Consider the following 23,079-nt stretch of genomic DNA (forward strand, 5'->3'; position numbering starts at 1 on the left):
AATATTTAATGACGTGGGAAAATATTTATGATATATTTTAAGTGAAAAGTGTAGCTCATGTATCCTAGTTATTTTAAACATATGTTAGTGCATAGGAAAATATGCTGTAAGGATATACTCTAAAAAGTTAACAGTGGTTCTCTCTCTAACTGGCTAAGTTATGGGTGATTTTATTTCATTATATTAATTTTCCATAATTGCCAAAATAAACACTTACTAGTTTTATAATCAGAAGTAATGTTACACAAATAAGATACATTAAACAATTATTGAATATGTAGACATTGAAATTTATGTTTTTCCTCAAGAGACTGGTGGGTTTGGGTTGCTTTGTGTTGTTTAGGCATGATCCGACGCCAGCTTCTAGGCATTTCATTGAAAAAAAATCAAATAAATCATTATAATAAAATTATATGCTGATTTTGTAAAAAATAGGAATCTTTTTTTCAGAGGTAAAATAGATTTTCAAATTAGTATAATTAAAAGAATTCAATTAGCATTATATGGCTCTCCCTCAAATTATATTATGTAATTCAGCTTCATTTTTTAACTAGTGGGAACACAAATAAGTACAATTTTATAATTTGACAGTAGCAGATCATTTTTTAAATAAAAAATTTCTAAATATTTTTCCATTACTATTGCTAGAGAACAAGTCACACCATAAAATATGGCAAATAACTTCTAGGAAAAGTCTTCATTTGTTCTTTCTAGAAACTGCTGACAACTGATTTTGTGACAAGCATATGTACATATATTATACTGAAAATAAAATTAATGTAAACTTAATGAAATATTGAAATTATGAAGGGCAAAGCACTTGATAGTTAAAACTTCATAGTTAAAACGACCCATTCTTGCTCATATACCCTTTCATTTTCTATTTATGTTAATAAAACAAACTTTGCACAATCCTCAAATGACAAATTAATATAGACTCCCAAATAGCAAATACTGTGCATGATCTTTTAGGCTCTGATTTTTAGGTATGACTAATTTGGCTGGCAGTACGATAAGCAACAACCTGAATGACAGGTAAATAGGAGGGGGTAAATTCCAAGCACTGTCTGAATGAGAAGTGCAACTCATTTTCCATAACCCAGACGCCTTTTTAACACATCAATGCATCCTCCATCTGAAAACTGGTGTTGGTCCCAAAGGAGAAAACACTGCCCTCCAGTGGTCTTCACTGGAAAAATGGAAATAGTTTCAGGTACCATGACTGCAGCATGTATGTAAAACATTGTGAATATTTATCCAGTCTCATCTCTGGCTATATTTCTTAAGCTGAAGCCTATGTCTACAACCGAGCATAAGGACAAAACCTCCAAAGTAAATTCTAATATATAGGTAGTTACTCTAGTTAAATAGAAATACTAACTAGGATGAATGATTGTGGCATATGATCGCCAAAGCTGACCATTTATTTGACTATCACAATTGGATTATGTTAGCCGCCTATAGCTTCTCACTTCCCAGATAAGGGAGAAGAGATTTCATCTCTATGGTTCCCTTGTTGGCCAATTTTTTAGCTAAAAGACATTTAAAATTGTACAGCAGGCAGAACCCCAGGGGACCGAACAGTGTTCCAACATCCTTAAAGGCTTCCCATCACTTGAAAAACCAAATTCTTCCTCCTGTATCTTAAACTAACCAAAGTAGGCAAAAGCAATTTTAAAAAGTCTTTGTGTCTAGCATTGGAACTTTCTCGTATTTCACACCATTATATAAATGTCACTCTAACCTATATGTATCACAAATGCTACGCTAAATTAGGGCCAAATTTGCAACCTAGTTTAACTGGGTTTCCTCTTTTTGCAAATGCAGTTTTTGTGTCTGCATTTAGCAATGCATACAAAACTGTCCGTGTAGCTAACTGCTTCGAATTGCTAAATTTGAGGATGGATGTGTAGATCGCCTGAGTCTTTATGCATGTGCCAAAGCAATCCTGTTCCTAGTCATATAAAGACTTCCCAATCAGATGGACCTTGACTACACTGCTAAATTCTTGAACTACTTCATTGACTTTCTTTGATTTAGTAAAGGAAAAATGGAATTTTAAGAGGGGAGAGATGGTTTTCTACCCTCCACGCCTCTATCTTTCAGACATCAGAATGGAAGTGCCTTACATGATGAGAGTGCAGACTTGAGGGTTCCACGGCCATAGGGGCTCATCCACTACTAGCTATCTGATTTAAACTTAGCCTCATTTTCCTCATCAGTAAAATAATAATGCTTGTCTCATAAGGTGGTTATTATGATTGAATGAGGAAATGTATGTGAAGTACCTAGCACAGAGAACCAAGAAATTATTATTATCCTATCACCATAATTTCCTAGACTATTAATCCAATGGCCAAGTAGATTACCTAGAGGCATGATTTTCTAAAAATATTATTCTTTTAGCACGTTGAGTAAAGGCTCCTCGTTCAGTTTATTATATAGAGTCCTCCAGATAGATTCTTCAAAACAAATAACCTGTGCTAAGATAAAATATTTTAGCATCATAGTGTTCAAATATAGCACCTTTAAATATGAATCAAGTTTTTCTTCCTTTCGCTCCCACAGAAGGTGGTGTCTATTATATATTCACCTGGATTCACAAAGTGCTTTAGAGTTAAAAAAAAAGTCAAACATAAAACATAATTATTATGAAGGTGGTATAGGAATTAGAAATATCTGGGTATATTGTAGTAAATTATAAAGTTTCTGGGCTTGAGAATATAGAATTCCACAACCACGCCCATTCTGGTTATTTAACTCAACTGAGAAAATATACACTTCAGAAAGAAATATTGCTTTCTTTCAGAGATTAATGCACTTTCCTTTAAGATGAAGAAAAACCTACAGACACATTTTAATAAGACTTCTCACTGGCTGTTGTAAAGAGTTTTTACTGAGCTGTGGTCCCACATCTCCATCTCCTCCCACTGTGCACACCTGAAGCATTAGAAAACAGGATTTCTATCTGGAGAAATTAATTGAGTGCTGTCTTCACTGTACATGACATCTCACCAATCATCTCATGATGCTCTGTCAACATAGAATTTTGATTAATAAATATAGCTCTTATAATGCAAATTATTTATGATTTAAAATAGTAGGATATATTGAATGGAGAATACAGTGACTTAATAAGTATCTTATATTTATCAAACTCAGAAAATTTTGAGATGAAGTTTTGTTTAAAGATGGAGCAAAGTAAGTACAGCTAGATATTGCAATAGTGTATATGTGTTACACTGAAGCCCATATATAAGCTTGATCTGTATATCAATAAATGCAAAGAAAATAAACTTTGGTTAAAACAGTTATAGCTAATCTAAATTAATCTCAAAATTTGACAATGAAACATGAATTTGTGACAAACATCCTGAATTTTTAAAAATCCATCATATTTGTAACAGTATGAAAATAATCTAAAGTCAGAACGCTTTTTCTGGGTATAATTATATAATTATTATAATTCTCTACCTTAACAGATGACAATTTTAGAAAACTCTAAGTACAGTTTCTAGTATATGTACTAAAATAAAATGTAACAGATAGACAACTCATCATAGTATAAGTAACACATTCAAATTTAGTAATTTATTTTCCAGGTGGAAACCAGGCTTCTTGGAAGACTTCAAACTATGCCAAATGGTCTGATTTTACCATAGAGGTACTCACTAAAGGACTAAATTTACTTCTGTGTAATTTTTGTTAACTACATTTTACATGCAAATGTCTATACAACCATGTTAATGAAATTATGGAGAAGGAAAGAAAGTTGGCATTCCCATTGTTCTGTTTTATTCAAAAGCAACTTGTCAATTGACTATATATCATTTTAAACTAGTTTTCATTTAGTCATAAGAAAACAGAAAAGTCTAAGAATGCATTCTAATTGGATCACAAGTCAAGAAAAATAATACTTATGAATAGAATTTAGACTTGATAATTTTTCTCCTATACCTTATAATCTTCAGAACACAGGATACTTTTATTGGAATCAGACCAAAAAAGTTCTGTTAATCATAAACATTTAGAAAAGTGCAATCTACCGACCCAGAGGAAAGGAGTTGTGTGCTTCTTATTAAGGGCTAAAAATTTTCTGTACCCGAAATGGGATTGGTTGTTTAATTGACTGTTATCCAAAAATTGTATCCAAGTAGTATAAACAAACATATTTAAATTCCACATGAGTGAAGTTCCTATTAAAAATTTGATATTCAAACTTCCAAGAGTTAATAATCCAAAACTTGCCTCAGATTATAAAAGAAGTGTTTCCAGGGTGTAAGAAAAAGAATGTTTTCAAGCTAAAGGCACACTTGATTGGCAGTAAAACTGAAAGTACTAATGCCAGAAGCATAGGTGATAGGAGACAAAGGCAGAAATGAGGGTCGCAATTCTGCATTTATGGTACATGTTACAGCTAGGACTGTATCTCCAACTGAGACATCTTGAAAATAAAGCAAAATAAAACCTACTTCACCCTTACACACTGAAGGGAATCAGGATCCTGACCCAAATTTCAAACTCCCAGAACTTGGAAATATCGGTAAAACCCCCAACACCAACATTTCTGAAACCTGCCACATCCCAGAAAGAGGCAGATCTTCAACCATGGAAATATGACTATTAAGAATTCACAGATTATCTGAAACATTTGCTAATCACCCCACCCCCGTGCTAGAGAGAAAGGCTCAAAGCACTGGGAAAAGCCTGCTGTGAAAACGTCAGGCCCTTCTTGGGGTTTAGGTTGTCAACCTATTCCCAGCCACAGCTATTGTATGACTGTATCAGGGGAAACAGAGTACTTGTGTGTGAGAATTGGGGTGCAGTGGGGGGACCAGAATGTTAAGAAATTTAACAAATTCATACGTTTTTTTTCTTTAAACATTTGAGAGTGTTGTGTTTATACATGCTGGGCAACATAAACCATAAATCTTGCTGGATTTCTGCAAACTGCTGCGTGAAGCCCACAAACGGCATTCCTGTCAATGGGAGGAAGAGACAGACAGAAATCAAGACACAGACAGGCAGCACCCCCAGGACGTGAAGCCTGCTCCTACTGCAAGCTGTAGTGGAAAGAGATGATGACATCCAGAACAAAATGTCTTTTCCACGAGGATGCTAAAGCTCTTGCTTTGTGTTCTCTGTGCAGAGAAAGAATGATCAGTGGAAAGGGCTTCATTTCCACCCTTTTCTGGAATCACAATATAAGGGGTTTTAGTTATTTTTAAACTTCTTCCTTTAGAGTCTATTGTTATGTTCCATAAAACAGACAAAACTCAGCAAGACAACAAAGACTTGATCTGTAGGAGAAAAAGTAATACAGAGCAAGTCCTCTCCAGAGGGTAATTAATCCTTAGTCATTCATCCTAGAAGTCCCAGTTACAGTTAAGGTTAATGTTCAGGTAGCTCCTTTCCATTTTCTTAAAAAAATTTTTTTAAACATTTTTTTTTTTTTTTTTTTGCAGAATGTTATACTATTAATTGCCAATTTGCATGTGTGTGCAGCTGCTGTTTTGGCTCTGAACTCAATCCGATAAGCTTGCTGGAGGTATCGCAGAGCACTTGGCAGCTTTCCTATTTGAAAAGAAAGCCTCTCCCCACTACAGAACAGCTGATCGTCTATCAGCGATAGACCCTGATGGCGTGAATTACAATTACACTACTTTTCACACTAAATCTGGGTGATAGCTACTTGGAAAGAAGTTTCATCATTTTTTACCACAAACTGGAAAAAGAATTACATGGTCATGCTGTGCTTTTAAAGGCAGTTTGGTTCACTTTTGTCTATTTAACACCTAATTCCAAGAAGTCCATAGGCATCCAGATATCTGAATGGCGCGTAATGAATTCACTGTTTAGATGGAAGATTTAAAAAATCTACCTCAAATTACATTTATTAACAAGGCGACCAGGAAGTGTTAAAGTTGTTAGACGCTTCATTTATTAAATAATTTGTGGGTATTTTCAGTTGTCATATCTAGAGTCATGGGGTTTGCTTATTTTTTTTTAATTAGCAATCCAAAACAATGCTACTGCAATTTAACAATTCATCACATAATCTTGGGCTCTTCAGTTCTGCTGTTAATGTTAGATAATTCAGATGGTTATTTTGATCTGTTTATAAATGATTTGGGTTGCACTGTGCTCTGAGGGGGCTGCAGCAGCCCAGGCAAGTCTTTCTCATCCTCCTTGCATTGCTCAGGGTAGCTGAGGGGCCTTCTCAAAATGTGTTTGGGGAGTTTAGCGTCTAGCAGGGGGGAACCAGGGATGGGGGCAGAGGACACTAAAATAACTGGATTTATTATCATTACTAAACTTCTTTATTAATTTACATTCCCTGTCTGCTTGGAAAACTGAGGAAAGACCTCTTTGCCAAAGTGCGTCTTATCAGATGCAAAGTGCATGTCTCTCGTTTCCTGGGAGGTTAGAAAGTCCCTTCTTCCCTCTTGCCAGAACAACCCAATCATCAGAAAATGTAAGAAGCCCCCAAACATCCCTCTTCTTCTCAGTCTCCCCTCAAATCTCTTCCCCTCCCATCTGACATTTAACTCCATTTGTTTAAAGCAAACGCCCGCCCGCCCCCCCCAAAAATGGAGTTAAACCCACCTCAAGCAGCAGAAGTGGAACACATCCTGACGTAGTGAACCTAAGAGAAAAATAGATTTTGTTTTCCTTTTTTAGTCGCGAGCTTTATTAGATTTCTCACTCTCACAGATTATCAGAAGACTACCCATTGATTGATCGCCCGTAGAGCTGCATTTGGTGTAAAGAAAAAACTCACAGCTTTATTGGCTCCCAGGAGACAAAACAAACAGAACAAGATATTCATATTAATGCAAACAATGCAACAAATGAGGGGAAGAAACGCCCGGCTGAAGCGAGGCGTCGAGCGGCCGACCGGGCCGGGAAGCGCGGGGCTGGGGGGCCGAGGGTTCCGGGCGTCCCCAGCCGTCGGTGCCCGCGTCGCCCGCCGCCCACAGGGGCCACGGGGCCAGGCGCCCGGCTCCAGGCCTCGCGGGCCCGGGCAGGCCCCGGGCGGCGAGAGAAGGCCTCCAGGCCGGGCCTCCGGAAGGGCCTGCTCGGGCCCTCACCGCTTCCCGGGGCGGGCCTGGAAGAACCTAGCGCTCCTGGCTCCTCTCCCTTCCCTTCTTCCCGACGCTTCTAGGGGCCCAATCCCCGAGTCTCAGTTTTCCTTGGCACCTGGGTCAGAGGTTGAAGTGAAGAATTCCCGCTGCGCCTCCTCGCCCACCTGGGCAGCCTGGAAGGAGAGGTTAGCAAGACTCCAGAGAACCCAGGAGTTAGAGAGGAAGCCAAGCAATACGCGCCCTCTCTCCCTTTGAAAAGCTCACATTATGCTGGAGGAGACTAGATCAACACACACGTTTCGACACAACGCAAAACATTGTATAATCAAAAGCGAGGAGAGCAGTGTGTACAGCAAAGCCTGAGAGCTATTTAAGAGGCACCGAGACTCTCCTTGCGGAATGAGAAAGGAAGAAAGAAAATTCCGGGCACAATAGGGGTATTTGCTCTACCCCTAATTCCCTACCCCCCACCATGCACAGAAAAGCGAAAAAGTACGGGAAAATCTGTTAGGTAAGACTTGACTTCACATCTTTTTAGTCAACAAGATATTACAAATAGGGGTGCATAGGGCATACTTACGGTAAAAAAATTATTTGTTGTTTATCTAAAGTTCAGATTTAACTGGGCATCCTGTATTTTTATTTGCTAAACCGGGCAATCTTAACTAAAAATACTTTACTGAGGAAAACTGTACGAGAAGCAAGGCTCTTTCTCCGATGTATATTAATCAGGATATTCGGGACATTTTTAATGGGACTTTGCCTTGGAGAGGAAATGAGTCATCCCCACAGCACACTTTCCCAAGCACATGGTGGGGTGGAAGAGGATGAAATGACTGAAACACTTGGAAACGTCCTTATTTTTGGAGGAAGTGGCAGAGTTTTTTTGACTCTTGTTGACTCTTATCTGGACAATGGACCAGTGTCCTTTCCCTGAGGCTGGCTCCTTTCCAGGCCAGTCCAGGGTACCAATAGCACCGCCTAGAAGTGGAGTGTCACTTACAATGTCACTCCCATATTGGGATCGTGTATTTTTTTCTAACTCTTACTAGAGAGCCACATTACTCCTTGGTATTAATTGTATTTCGAAAGAAACTAAGTTGGGACTTGACAACTTTAAAGATGGCAGGGTGGAGCAAAATCTGCTTTGAAATTTATCAAGCATTCTAACCTACAGGTAGATCTTATCCAGGCCTTGCCCCGTAGATGCTGAAGGAAAAGACTTTCAAAATGCCAGTGGTAAAACCTCAGGATACTGGAGTGAGTGTGTGTGTGTGTGTGTGTGTGAGAGAGAGAGAGAGAGAGAGAGAGAGAAAGTGTGTGTTTAAGTGTGTCACAAAGCTGCTTAGCAGAGGAAGCCTGCTGCTTGCATTTCTTCCTCAGTCCTGGTTGGAGAGAGCTTTTTCAAGGAAGCTGTATCACCCTTACTGATACTTCGGATTCCTAGTGAGCTTGCCTTCCTTTTAAGCCAGTTGCTTGAAGTTGTATGAATACACCCACACAAGATGCCCCTTTCTTGCTAGCAATTAGTGCTATTTAACAACTGCAAACGGAGAAACTATTTGTCTAATGAGAGCTGTTTTCAGTGTTGATTCACCAACACTCTAGGGAAGACAGTGTAAAGCTGAGACCTCCTGGTGAGTCTCGGGTCCATCAAGACAAGTGAAGGCCACCTCTTGAAGAAAATGAAGTCTCTGCTTTAGAGAATGTTTTAGTTCCAGATTAATAGTTTTAGAAAATATATAGGCTCGCTTCCAGTTCATACTGGTTTACTTTTTTTTTTCTTTCCCATACAAACTATAACCTTTGATTTAGAATTTGGATTATTAAATGGTTAGCATTGTGGTTTGGGTGTCACGGTGAGGTTTTAACCCCACGCTTTAGAGGTACAAATCCTTTTTACCTTCTCTCCTACCTCAGATTGTGTCTCACGCTGCAAAATACATTCCAACACTTGCTGTTTGTTCATTGGAGCAGGCATGAGGTATCTCAACACTCAGTTCACTAAGATGCTTCTCCCAGCAGACACGTTCTGGGGCCCTGTGTTAGGGTGGTGATAAATTGATAATCCCCCTACAGTACACCCCATCCCATTGTCAGGGAACCTACTGTCTCTGTGGTTTAGCATAATGGGTAGTATCTTTGTGTACAAAAGATTCCAGATATAAGGTAATTTAAGCGTCCTATGAAGTCAAGCACAAAGCCAATGAAAAAGTATATCTTTTTTGAGGTAAAGGATTATTATGGGAAAAAGTGGATTGAAATGCAGGAGAGCTTGAGCTGGGTTCTAGCTTTCTGAGTGGGTTTGAAGGACTCATTCATTCTCTCTAGACACAGCTTTGTTTTGCTGTTTTCTGGGTTGGTTTTTTTTCTTTTGGTCCACACAAAAAGAAAGTTGGATTAGGCAATCTATAAGATTTTATTTCTAAAACAATTATTCCTTGAATTAATAAGCAATAACTCATCTTTTGTACACTGTTTCCAAAAGATATAAGCAAGATATTTTTAAAATTTATTCACGATATAGCCCTAAACAACAAAGAAAGCATGGGCAGACTCCAGGTTATCCAGGCATTCCAGATCCCAAGGGGATATTCAAATGAGGGAGACCAGTTCAACATCAAGGGCTTGCATAATCAGGTGCAAATACTCTGGAAAAGTGTGAGTGACTTAAAGACAAACAACCCTGTACAGACAGGACAAAGGGATAACATGTTTGAGAACTTATACTTCAGTCCTATTTGGGAAACTTGACCTCAGAAAGAAGAGGACTGCAATAAAGCAAAAGCTAAAGTTATTTAATAAATATACGCAGCATCCTTATTCCAAATATTCCAGTGCTCGCTGCACTTTAAGTGTGTGAATTCACTCTGAGACAGGAGGAAATTAGCAATCTAATTGTAACTGGTTCTAGAAATGACCTACAAGACTTGCTTCCTTATATATTATCAGTGTCATTAGGTGAAGTGTCTTTTAATTTGAGGCCCTCCTTGAACTGTAAGCTCCAACAAGCTTTCGCTAAACAGACTTCATTCACATTCTGAATCAGGTTTTTGTCTCACACATATTAACTTTTACAAAACAGAAAGAAACAATAGAGCTTATTAGGAAAAACTTGTTTTGAATAGTAAATTAAGCATAATGGAAATAGGCACATGTTTTAGCACGGTACCCCCCCCCCCCCCCGCTTTATACCAATTGAACATTTACATCTTTTTCAAAGTGCTGTGATTTTCCCCTTAAGTCTTAAGCTGGCACCACACACTTTCAATAAATGAAACTTAACATCACTTGTATTTACTGAGAGTAATCATTGTAATACTGTGGATTCCAAATGCACAGCCTTCCCTAAAAAGAGTTTTAAGTAGTCACCCCTAAACTGTATTAATCAAGTCATTGTGGCATTCTAAGAATACAAAGAACTACCTAATTTCAAAGACAGTGTAAAATCAACTGTCAGTTTTGACTAGATTCAAATGATGCCCTGTTCTTGAGACTGGACACCTGTACATTCAGAGGTACACCTGACTACATGGTTTGTTATTGAGAGATATGTCCCAGGTGGAAGCACTTTCAAAGCCAATATATTTTCTTTATAACTGGTGTCAAATTGATGTATATATTAAAAAATCTTGGAAAATGATCTCAAAAAGGAAGTAACAGCCCAATGAGCCATATGTTCAGGGAACCTAACAGGTTTCCATTGGGACCAAATTTCACTTCACCTTTTTGTCCTTATGTGCAAATAAAAACTTATCTGTAAATACACCATTAAAACAATCATGCAAATTTGTGAAGTCTATAGACTGAGAAGAAATTACACTAAATCCATAATAACCAAGTTGTTGGAAGGTAAAGGATTTGATTATATATTAGAAATACATAACACAACATGGAATTGAACTAAATTTATTTGAACTTTATAGGTTTACCACATCAGAGAGAGACACTTTGCTTACACAGAGTTGGTTAATGGAGAAAAGGCTGATGAATAGTTAATAAATTGCTTAATTTTGATGCTGGTGGAGCATCTGAATCTCCAAGTTTACATTAAGAAATGTAAAGTTAATTTTTTTTTCTGTTAGATAGGTTGATATTTTAACAGACTGAGATGCCAGGGAATTTTCCAAATGCCAGCTAATACTCTAGCACTAAAATGTCTGTGATGTACTAAGTGCAGAGAGGCCTACTTAGTGGTTTTCCCAAGAGTGGAAACCAAAAAGCATTAACATTTATTTACCCACAATTCTTTATACAACTCTTTTTCAGAATTTTCAGTTTTAAAACTTTTAAACATTCTGTATGATTTCAGTAGATCCTAACAATTTTGCATTCAGCTATTGTATTGGTATGCCTGGGCATATTCTAAAAGGAAAAATTATTCACTCTGTGTGTTTGTGTAGTTTTTCATAGGACTAGGTCAGGGATGAAGATAGAAAATACCAAAATTTACTCAGGTCATTTTATTTTTTGTGTTGTACTTTTGTTATGAAACATTTCAAACAGAGAAGGGTAGAGAGAGTAATATAAATGAAACCGTCATATATATATGACAGTTTTATCAGACTTTCACATTTTATATTGATATTTTTAAAGAAACAACTGTGTGTGAAGTTATGCAATGGTAAATGTCAGCAGAACAAAAATTATACTGCATGGATTACCTTTCAACTGCTTTCCTTTTCCATGTCTGGCTTGAGGGAAGGAGGTTTTATTATGTTAATTTAGGCACCTGGTTAACTAAATAGTACGGAACAAGTTAGAAGAAATTACATTCTCCTTCAGTCCAAATTCCTACCAGTTCTCTGTAGCTGTGTTTCACTTAACCTACGTAAGCCATAAGAACGTCAATGTTTCAATGATTTTTATTCTCTAAGGGTAGTTTATGTAAATCTGTAGTAGTAAAAACGTACGAACAAAAGTGTATTTTAAGCAAAAGCTCAACAATCAGCTTTTAAATTCAAAAAGTAGACAGAACCTCAGGTCCTGGGCCTGCCTCAACAGGTATAAAGAGACCTTTTCCAGCAGAGACTCAGGTTCTGGTGGATTATCTGTACAGGGGCAGCCACGGCCCTGCGGTTTTGACCAGCTTTCCCAAGGCAAGAACGCGGAGTGGAACATTCAGGCGGGGAGCTGGGCTGCCAGAGATGCCCCGGCCCGGTCCTGCCTCTGGTCACCGCGGTGGAGGGCGCGGGTGGCCGGTTTCTTAAAGGCTTTCTTTCCCCCGCAACGACTGAATGGTATGATCTCCGGGGGTCCGGAAGCCCCTTAGTCTAGTCTTAGGGTCAGGAGGTCAAGCCTTGGAAGCACAACGAACGCTCAGGCCCTGTATTTGTCTTCCTCTCGGTGCTTACTAAACCGTTTAAGTCCAGTTGGGGCCTGGCTGGCGAGGGGAGGTTGCTGGGGTCTGCGGGGCTCGACCCGGGAGACTCTGCCGGCGGTGACCTCGCCCGCGGCCGGCGACGCTGCTCGGGGCGGCGGCGGCGCTGGGGCTGAGTCGGGGGGCCTGCCGTCGGTCCGGGGGACCTTTTCCGCCTTCCTGGCTCCGACTCTCTTTCCACCCCTCGCCCTTCCTGACTTCGCCTGGCTTCCCACTCGCTGCCCACCGCGTTCAATTCACCAGCAGAAAGCGGTGGGCGCGAGAATGCAGGCTCCCCGGCCTCTCCTCCAAGACCCACTCTCAAGAGGCGCGCGGGGAGCGGGCCGGCCCTCGGAGCACCGCGCGGGGCAGCGCTCGCCAGCGGCTCGCGAGCGGCCTGAACCCCGGAGGGCGCCCGCGGGGGGCAGCGCAGGGGCTCCCGGGCCGTGGTGGACGCGGTGGCCCGGCCCAGGTTCCACTTGCCAGCGGCGGGAAGGACGCGCGGGAAAGAGAGGGAGCAGGAAGCGGGTGGCGGCGGCGGCGGCGGGCCCGCTGGAAAGGAGGGAGCGCCGCAGGCGGGAGGGGGAGCGCGGAGGAGGGAGGCCGGGAGAAAGGAGGGAGCGCGGCAGGCAGGCGGAGGGAGGGCTGATTAGCATGCAGCAGCGCTCGCGCGCCCGGCTCCATTGTTTTAACACCTCCCCTCTCCTCCGCGCCAATCTGTCACCGTTCAGCAGGCGAACGCTGCTGCCTCAAATGCTGCTCTTCTCAAATGAGACGGATAATTAGTTGCCCCGCACGAATGCCGCACTCTTCTCACCCCTGATTGCTATCACCTTCTTGCTCCTGGCAGTTTTGACACCTCGTAATCAGCCTGCTGCTTTTCTCTTTTCTTCCCGACTTCTGCTTCCCTCCCCCCCTTTCCGTCCTAGTTTATTTATTTATTTATTATTATTTTAAATGCAATCCTGGTTCCTATTTGGACGAGGCCTCTGCCGAGTTAACCTTCTGCGTATTCATGTGTGCATATAGATGTATATATAAAATAGTGTGCGTGTGCGTGAGTCGGGGGCGGGCTTGCAGTTTTGCGGGAAACACTGCTTCCACGCGGAGAGAATTCTCTTCCCCTACAGATATTTTTGGGAAGGGAGGAGTTGGGGAGAGGAGAGGGACGGGGGGGGAGAGTTAGGGAGACCTCAATTAATGCTTTAAAGATCTCTTAGAAATTAACAAACTGGGGAGTCTCGGAATCTGCTGTCATAAGCGTGTTTCCCCCTCTCTCCTCTAACAAGCACTGACAGTCTAATTACTGTAGCTACAAGCAGCTGTCGAGGCAGCAGCCCGGGAGAGAAGGCGCCACCGGCTGAGCGCACCCGGCCTGCCCCTGCGCCCGGCGAAACCACCGAAACCCGGGCCGCCTCCGGGGAGGCTGGAGAGGAGGGCAAGGCCCCGCACCCGAGAGCCCCGCGAGCAGTAGGCGGGCCTGGGAGCCAGCGGACACGCTTATCGTTTCATATTTATAGTCTTTACTTTGAAGGTTAAAAGATGTGAAGAAAAAAGGAGGGGACGTGGGGGAGTGGGAAGAACATCTCCCGAGCTTCCATCCACCCCTTCTCTACCTCCTCGAGCTCTCCCTCCCCCCGTGTTGGTAAAATAACCACGCAACCCGGGGCTGAGGGGGCGGGGTGAGCCAGGCTGGAGAGTAAGAAAGCAGATGTCCCCGCTGGCAGCAGCCTCAGCCTCCGGGGAAAGCTGCACCGGGGGGGCCCTCCTGAGGACATTCACCTCCCACTTCTCAGGCATCCCGCTCACAACTGCCTCGCCTCGGCGGGGGTGGTTTTTTCAGACTCAGCGTTTCGCGTGTGAAGCTTTTTTACCTGGGAACTGTTCTTACCCGGCCACGCGTAGCAGATGCCAAGATGCAGCCCCTACACGACTCGGAACTAAGAGCCAGAGGGGAGACCCAGCGGGTGCCCAACTCCACTTTTCAAGCTGCAGCCAGCACCACCTCTGCAGTGCGGGCCCGGAGCCTGTTCTCCAGGCTGCCTGTCCCTTGGCCCGAGAGGGCCTCTGTCCCTCGGAAGCCGGAGCTTGGGGTAGCACTGGAACCCAATAGAAAACAAGAGTTCCCCGCTTACTAAAAGTGGTGGAGGTGTCAAAAGGGTGGACTGGAGAAGAGGAGTCAGTGATCCACTTCGAGTCACTTTCTGGGCCACAATTTCCTTTGGTTGTCAGCAGGCTAGTAGATGTCAACTGTGTGAGAGGAACTCTTCCTCACCTAGAAAAGAGAAGGAAAAAGAATCCCCTTTCATGAGATAGGTACAGTGGTATATTCTGGCTGGAACACGCTGGGAAGTTTTTATGTTTAATTTTGCGTGTGTGTGGGAGGAGTGAGCGAGAGGGGAGGCTGGCTGGGCGGGAGGTAGGGGGGAAGGGAAGAGACTTGGATAATTGTCTAGGCATTTCCATTCAGCCCCAGCGGCAATGAAAGAAAGATGTACATGCCTCAGAACCCTTCACAGTGAATGCCTAATAATGGCTATGTCACCTTGGTGAGGAAGATGTCAGTGTGATGTGCTTGGCACCCTGAGAAGTCGAAGCACCACTCTCATTCTTCCACAAGTTAAGGCTCTTCACTGTGGCACAGGTGATACCTGAACAAATTGTTCCAATCCCTTACCTGAAACCCTCCAGCTTTCTACAACACTCGTTCCCAAGAAGGCTTAAATTTCTGTTTTGAGAGTTGCAAATCAGTGTTTACTTCATAAAATGGAAGCCATGCCTCGACCATTTTTAAAAATTAAGTGTGGGGTGGGGGAGGGAAGAGAAACCTAAAAGACAAGAATCATAGGGAAGAAAAATGAAAGGGAAGTCTCATTTTAAAATTCTGCAACCCTCTGAATTTGGTATCCTCTTTCTTAAATATCTTCCTCTCGTCATCAGGCAGGATGCTACCAATGAATTAACAAATTTCTCAAGAATGTGAACATTTCTAATATAAATTAATTAATATGGATAATCCTTACAGGGTTTTAGATTTGCTCCAATTAAAGACAAATGTGTTTCTTTAGTAAGTTTAGTTTGAAAAATAATTTTAAAATTCAAAGTGATCTACTAGTTATAATAAAATGTCACCAGATCTGGTATCACCCTTCTATCAGATTACTGGAAAGAAACATGAATTTTATGAATTTCCCCCAAATGTGATTTATTTATTTATTTAAGAAGAAAGAACACATTAATTACCACAATATAAGTAACTCTTTTAATATTTAATTTCATCATGTTGCTATACGTATAGTAAAAATTAAAACCATGTCTATTATTAAAAAAAAATAATAAAGTGTTTAAATAATCCTACCAGTGATCTTATCACTGAGCAACAAATGTCTTAGGTTTGGTATTTACTCAGATGTTTATCTTGTCTGCTATTCTCTATTATTGGTTTATTCAAAAAGAACACCCACAGCATAAATAATCTAAACTTTTAAATGAAAACAAGTGAAAAAAACCCTATAAACATTTGACATCACCAAATTCAATAGATCTAACTAGAAATCCAAGCAATAAGCTTAGACATTTGAAAAAAATATAAATTATTGTTATACAATTCCATAAGTCACATACATAATTTTGAATTATGGCAATAAACACTGTAAACATGAATACAATGAATTACAGTTTTGTACAGAATGATCTTTTAAAAGGTAATAAAAGAAAGTTACAATATAAGTTTAGAAAAAAATTCAAATAGCTGTGACACTGGATTTTTCAATAAATGATTTTGAGCTAAGTTTGCAATCAAGTACATAATATTACAAACCCAGAATCATCACATAGAACTTGATATGTCTGTTTTCAAATGCGTCTTAAGTCTCCCCATTAAAGTGTGAATTAAGATGCCGGAGGAAATCCCCCCTGGATGTAATGGATGGTGGGAAAACTGCTTGACAGAATTCACATACTCGAGGTATATGCAGTTCTGAGCCTGTGCCACTTAGTACCGATAAGTCACTGTCTTGATTAGGAAAGGGCTTCCAAACGGGCTGCAGGAAACAAATAAAAACATCTTCTGTTATTTGTATTTAAAATCAACTTGCACTGAATTTCAAATTCAAATTTTTTGAACGGGTTATGTGCGTATATATGAAATTCCCTAATATGAAAGCGAATTACCTTTCCTTTAGAATTGGCATGAGGACATGACTCAATTCTCTTTTTCATAAAGGGCATAATTTAACTTTAGGAATCACTTAAAATACACATTCATGCACTTTATCTTCACACATTAAAACATTTTTCAGCTTTAACACCAGCATGTTTTTTTTTTTTTTTTTTTTTTTTTTAGTACCAGCATGTTTTAATACCCGTTATCCCAACGGGTTTTGGAGTTTTGGAACAATAGTCAATAACTGAGACTTTAAAAAAATTAAATTCTATCTCTTCTATTTTATATTGGAACTTTAAGTTATAGGACCTTTATTAATACACAGCATACTAGAAATGATGTGTGTGTACGTGCATTTTGATCAAGAGCAATGTAATTTCGCTACTATTTATAAGCAAATACACAATGAATAAATCATATAGAAATAAGTGTTCTAATTTTTGAAAATAATTTTTTTAAAGTATGAAACAAATTCTATTGATCAGTTGTTTTTTGAAACCTCAAATATTTAATCGTTCAACAAAGTCCAACATTGGATGCATTCTTTTGACTTCTTATTTTGCTCCTGTTACAAGCACATACTTTGGCCTTCTTACCCTTTCTTGTGGCTAACTAAAGTGAAGCCTGTCAACAGTTGCCAGTTAAAGGATTATGGGAAGCATAATTCTACAGAGCTACCTCCATTACTATAAGCAACACCTACATACTCTTAACTGTACTTATTAAAAAATATCTAGAAGGGCCAGAAAAAGCATTTAGTTCAAGAGTAGGTGCTCAATATATGTTTGTTGACTGGAATATCTTATTTTCCTGAAATGTTGTAAACCAAATTATTTCTAAAATTTGCTTTCTTATCTTGACATATCTAAATTCTGGCACTTTGAGGAAAAATCACCTCGAAATGCCAACTTAAAGAGACCCCTTTGTATTCCTGTTACTAATATGCTTTTAAAATAACAACCTAGTTCAACTCCTGACATAGTGTTAGTTTACATTCCCTTAACCAATCTCTTTCATCCTAGTTAACCAATCATTACATAAACAGTATATTACTAATTGAAGCATTTGGGTTTCACTACATCACTGTCTTCTTATAAACATTTTAGTGGACAGCTGTGTACGGTTGATGTAAATATACAAAGTCTGTCTAAGCACCAAGATAACATTCAAATATCAGTACAGAGGGTGTATAATAACACTGACTCAAATACTTTTGTGAGAAGTGGCAATTTTATTACAAAAAACAGTAATATTAAAATACATATTTGAAATCTGGAGTAAAATAATTTCCTCTCTTCCATGATAAAAGAAAAGAAGTAATAATTGTGAGTATATAACAGAGTTAACTAGATTTAAATTTTAGTGTTGGCAGTTTAAACAAAAAGTACAATTGATTAATATGCACCACTCTAATGGGAAATTGATATGGATATAAATAAAAGATTGTTATGTTAAAGATACTTTAAATTAAGATCTATAAAATAGTAATAGACTCAGAAGCAATTTAGCTTCTAAATTGGATGAGCCAATCTTCTACTGCCAATTTATTTTCAAAGTCCATACTTATCCTTCTCTATTAGGAGCTATTAGTTCGGATTTGAGCTTTTCATAGAATTCAGTTGGGACCCCAATCACTGACTCAGCAAAAGTAGGAAGAAAAGAAAATCACATAGAGCAAAAATAAGCAGGTATATTTTAGACTTTATTATGATAGCTGAATGTATAAAAAAAGGTGTTAAGTAGTAATGATTGAGATAAAAGTAAAAATTTGAAATATGAAACCAAAATTTCACTTCCCTTTGTTATTATTGACAACTCAAGAATTTTGTATTTCTCATAGCTTTATTAAAATAAAACAACAAAATGTTTTAAAAAACCCATTTTAAGAAATATCCTTTGAATCCTAAACTGTAACATGGCCTTCAAAACAAACAAATTTCTTTGCCTTTCTGCCAAAATATCAATTATCTAACCTTATGCCCCACGTCTTGTGACAGCTCAACACCAATTCTCCTGCATTTTTTAAGCTGAATACTTTTCCATCAAGTTGTAATCACATACCAGCTGTTTCCCTTGCTGTAGCCTAGAAAGCAAATGCACAATGCAGGGTGCCATCTACTGAAACATGAATGCACAGACTAGTAAAAGAACAAGCAAGAGATGTAATGGAGAAAAAAATAACAAGCATTAGAACTGATGCACTTCACAGCTCCACAGGAATTCTACTTGAAATAAATAAAATTGTTTAATCTGTTTCATTATGTAGTAACTATAACTGTGACTATGATGTGAAATAAGGTACAATGTAGAACATAAGTGAGTTTACAATTAAAGCTTATTGTCAGAGATGCCTAGTTTTCTCCACTACTAAAATATACCACAGCTTGACTACTGCCTTCTTTGTATGCTGATTTAAAAGTCTATAACCTATAAAAGTACTTATAAAGCCAAAGGGTATTAATCAAGTTGTTGGTGTTTTTTGGTTTTTGGTAAATTAAGTATCTCAAGGCAAAGAGAAATCAAACAAATGTCTGCAAGTTATATTAGACACTTTTACCAATCTGCATTTTTTATGAGCTTCTGTTTATTGTAACAATTACATATTTTCATTTGCCTTTAGGCATTAAACACCTTTTTTTTTTTTAAACTTAAAGAATCATTTTGTAATAGAACCTGAATAAAAGGGAGGGTAGGAGTGGATTGGGGTGGGGGGCTGTAAGTAGTCTGCAAGCTTTAGAAACATGAAAGTATTTGATTAGAATCATACATATGTAGAGACCGTTTAAAAAATGTATTAGGCTGCAGATTAGAAACCAAAACCAAAACCAAACCCTACAGATCTACGTACTGTATAACTGAGAATGTAATAGAAGTAATATTTGAAAGACAGTTCGCTTATTTTCAGAAATAGAAACATACAATGTGATTATTTACTTATAAAAAAATCATGCATTCTTGTAAAGATAAGTATGATACACACAAACTTTTTGATAAAAAAATGCCACCTGCTTCACAGAATGAAATTTAATAAAGAATCCTATTCTAACAATGATACTGCGTTAAAAGCTTTGAATAAGGGACTAAGTAAGAAAATGACACACACTAGATATGGATAAGGTTTACATGTATTTTAAAATGTGCCGTAAATTTTAAGGTACTTTATAATAGAGCTTCACCATATTCATCTTTTAAATTTCATGTCCTTTATTACAGGACTTGGATATTTTTATTGAAAGCTTAACTTCGGCTAGTCATTAGTTTAAAAAAGGTGTCTGATAATCTGAAAGCTGCATATCTGTGCATGCATGGCAAAATGTGTGTTCACACTTAATATATTTGTTAATGCAAAACAGTTACCTGCTGTGGTCCTCGGATAGCTTTTCCTGGGTAATCGAGTGAAGGAAAAGGTGCATCAGATGGGTCCTGAAGTGGGAATGTATTTACATATAATGCATTATGGTCTCCAGGTGGCAAACACGGAGCTCTATCCAGAGTTGTCCTGATACAAGTATTTACAAGATTTGAGGGTTTTGTTTTGTCAGTTGTTTTAAGGTTTTGTATAGCTGAAGCTATGGGGTCAATTCCCTGAATTTCAAATAAAGTTTCTTCTGTTTTGACAAAGTTTCCCGGGTTGTCTCTGGGCTCCATATTAAATTTATCCTGGCACATAGCCTCACATGAGGCAGGACCAAGGACACTGGGTCTTTCTGGACTGCTATGTAAGAAAGTAGAGTCACTGTCCGTAGGTGGAAACTTGACATTGAATTTAGAAAGTGATTCAAAAGAGGTGTCTTCCTCATCTTGGCCCAATCCTCTTGGTGCGACAGATGTGATGCATGGTGCACCTCTATTTATATCATCTTTTGCCTGAGGCTTAAATAGCACTTCTTGTTTATCTGTTTTATCCGTACACTGTATAGGCACAGAGCACTGTGTCTCTGCAGGGGAAAAAAAACAAAAGGAAAACAGTCGCATTTCAATCCTTCTTAAAAATCTGAACGTTCAATTAGCTTTGGATAGATGAGTATTATTTTTTCTACTGGCTTTTACAGCAACTGAAGACAACTGGGATTTTTTTACATTTGCTACCACCTTACACAGAAATATTAGCAGTCTCCAGTGGGTGAACTGGAATGTAGCTTATTAGTCACAGTTTAACTACTTTGTCTTTTCCTAGGTCCTTGTGCTGTAAGCCTTGCATCTTGTTCACAGTTATACTGCTCTATACTTAAAAAACATTTGCTTGTAGTATATACATCTAAACATTTTATCAGTAATGGAAGCTGCAACTGTGAGCTTGCTTAGACAAGTAAGTTATTAAAAGGAAAAACCCTTACCAGGCACATATACAGTATACAGGTTATGAATCTATATGAATTAGGTTATTTACTCCCCCTAATATCTCTGTGTGACAAAGTGTATCACCAATCAGCTTAGCCATTGTCTACTCTTAATACTATGTGAGGGCGTGGTAGTGGCGGGTGCTGGGAGAGAGAAGACTGGAGGCAAAAGAAGGATGAAATTTTAGGATGCATGTTCAGAAAGCTCTATGTGAATATATGATTTTCTCATCTTATTAGAAAAAGGCCTCTGTAGATAACAGGTAGATATCAGGTAGATACCAGGACCTCTGTAGCTCATTTGTCTAGAAGCCACTTATCCAACAAATTCAGCTCTCTAGGACATAGGCAAAAGTTAGAAAGTAAATAGTGCTTTTCAGGAGTCAGGCTAAGAGCCACAAGGCCCACAGATGAATTTTGCTCTTATTCTCATTTTAGATGTATTCTAACAAGCTTGATGATGTCTCCCTAGTTCATAGCTGGTAACAAGCAACAAACTACAAGGTATGGATATGAGTTGTTGAAAGCAGATATAGATATCAGTAAGAGCTGAAAGCACGAGAGGAGACAAGAGAAACAAAAAAGCAGATATAAGAACTCAGAAAACACTACAGTCTAGTGTAGAGCGAACAAGGGCTACATTTTTCAATGCAAAAAAATCAATGATCAAAGCAATCTCCATGTTGATGATACCGAGACATTAGAAAAAGCTAGATTATATTCCACAATGTTACTTCATCAAGACAGTGAGGGACTTCCCTGGTGTTGCAGTGGTTAAGAATCCGCCTGCCAATGCAGGGGACATGGGTTCGAGCCCTGGTCCAGGAAGATCCCACATCTGTGGAGCAACTAAGCCCATGCACCACAACTACTAAGCCTGTGCTCTAGAGCCCTCGAGCCACATCTACTGAGCCCACGTGCCCTAGAGCCTGTGTGCTGCAACTACTGAAGCCCACGCACTCTAGGGCCCACGTGCCGCAACTACTGAGCCCGCGTGCCACAACTACTGAAGCCCACGTGCCTAGAGCCTGTGCTCTGCAACAAGAGAAGCCAATGCAATAAGAAGCCTGCGCACTGCAACAAAGGGTAGCCCCCTCTCACCGCAACTAGAGAAAGCCTGCAGGCAGCAACGAAGACCCAACACAGCCAAAAAAAAAGAAAAAAAAAAAAAAGAAGACAGGTTGGAGGTTGGTAATGTGTATATTTTCATTAAATGGACAAAGGGTAAACATTTTATTTTAAACTAGCACTTTAAAAAAGTAGTCATCAGTGAAGTTATACATTAACCAACGATGCCTGTTTGAGCAGACGGGGTATACAGAGCACTGTGCACAGTGTCTGTCCAGATTCGTAGGCACTTAACAAATGTCAGTTCTTTTCCCTTCCTTTGGTCTTTGCAGACTTGTGACACTTTTCTCTCTTTTGCCACAGCACATTTCAACACAGATGTTTTCTGTTTGGACATGATTGTAGTACAATGCAAACAGCTTCTTTGGTTCACCCTGTTACATGCCTACTAACCTCTCTTTAGTATGTACCATCTTCTCTTACTGGATTACAGCAGCCTTTGAACCACTTCCTTGCCTCTAAATTTTTCTCATATCCACTCTACTGTTTACACTGCTTTCCCCAACCCTCTCTTAGTTTTTCTAAAATACAAATCTGGTCATGTTACCTTCTTAATAAAACCTTTTCATGGTCCTCCAAGACCTTCAGCCCTAAAACTCATATAAAGCTGTGCATGATTGGCCCTTTGTCACCTCTCCATGCTGTCATCTTTCACCACATTGCTCTACTCCATACTCCAGCTATAATGAACTTTGGTACAGTTGTCCAAACAGCCATGCTCTCTTGTCTTTGGGCCTTTGCACATGCTGTGCAGACTGCCTGAACTTCCCCCTTCCATTACTCTTTGCCTGACTCTTATTTGTCCCTCATGTCTTGCTTTAGGCATTAATTTCTCTGGATGGTTCTCCCTGGTTTCCCAAGACTGGTTTAGTCATGACTCTTGGGTGCTCTGAGGACTATACACTGCATTGTATTTGCAAATATACCTCTTTTTCCCATTGAAGTAGGTTTCTTGAGGTCCTAAACCATGTTTTGTTTCCCACTTATCTCCAGTACCCTGCC

The 23,079-nt window shown here is 39.5% G+C and overlaps 1 protein-coding gene across 13 annotated transcripts in view; it reads right to left on the reverse strand.

Annotated features, from left to right (window-relative positions):
- Nucleotides 1–23,079, reverse strand: part of TANK (TRAF family member associated NFKB activator) — a 150,371-nt gene that overhangs the window by 46,028 nt on the left and 81,264 nt on the right. For 7 of the 13 annotated variants that reach the window (XM_089916769.1, XM_089916766.1, XM_089916768.1 and 4 more), the window contains 2 exons: nt 19,967–20,547; nt 15,684–16,487 (listed from right to left, as the gene is read on the reverse strand). In XM_089916769.1, the coding sequence (XP_089772895.1) occupies nt 16,311–16,487; nt 19,967–20,547 (758 nt within the window). In that variant the 3' untranslated portion in view covers nt 15,684–16,310. Of the gene's footprint in view, nt 1–6,606; nt 6,647–14,579; nt 14,720–15,683; nt 16,488–18,432; nt 18,748–19,966; nt 20,548–23,079 lie in introns of those variants that run through there. The other 6 variants (XR_016394148.1, XR_016394146.1, XM_089916765.1 and 3 more) reach the window with 4 other exon arrangements.

Source organism: Delphinapterus leucas, chromosome 8 (genome assembly GCF_059928025.1).
Source record: "Delphinapterus leucas isolate spDelLeu-1000000601 "Yukka" chromosome 8, BTC_Dleu_Yukka2, whole genome shotgun sequence".
Classification (NCBI taxonomy): domain Eukaryota; kingdom Metazoa; phylum Chordata; class Mammalia; order Artiodactyla; family Monodontidae; genus Delphinapterus; species Delphinapterus leucas.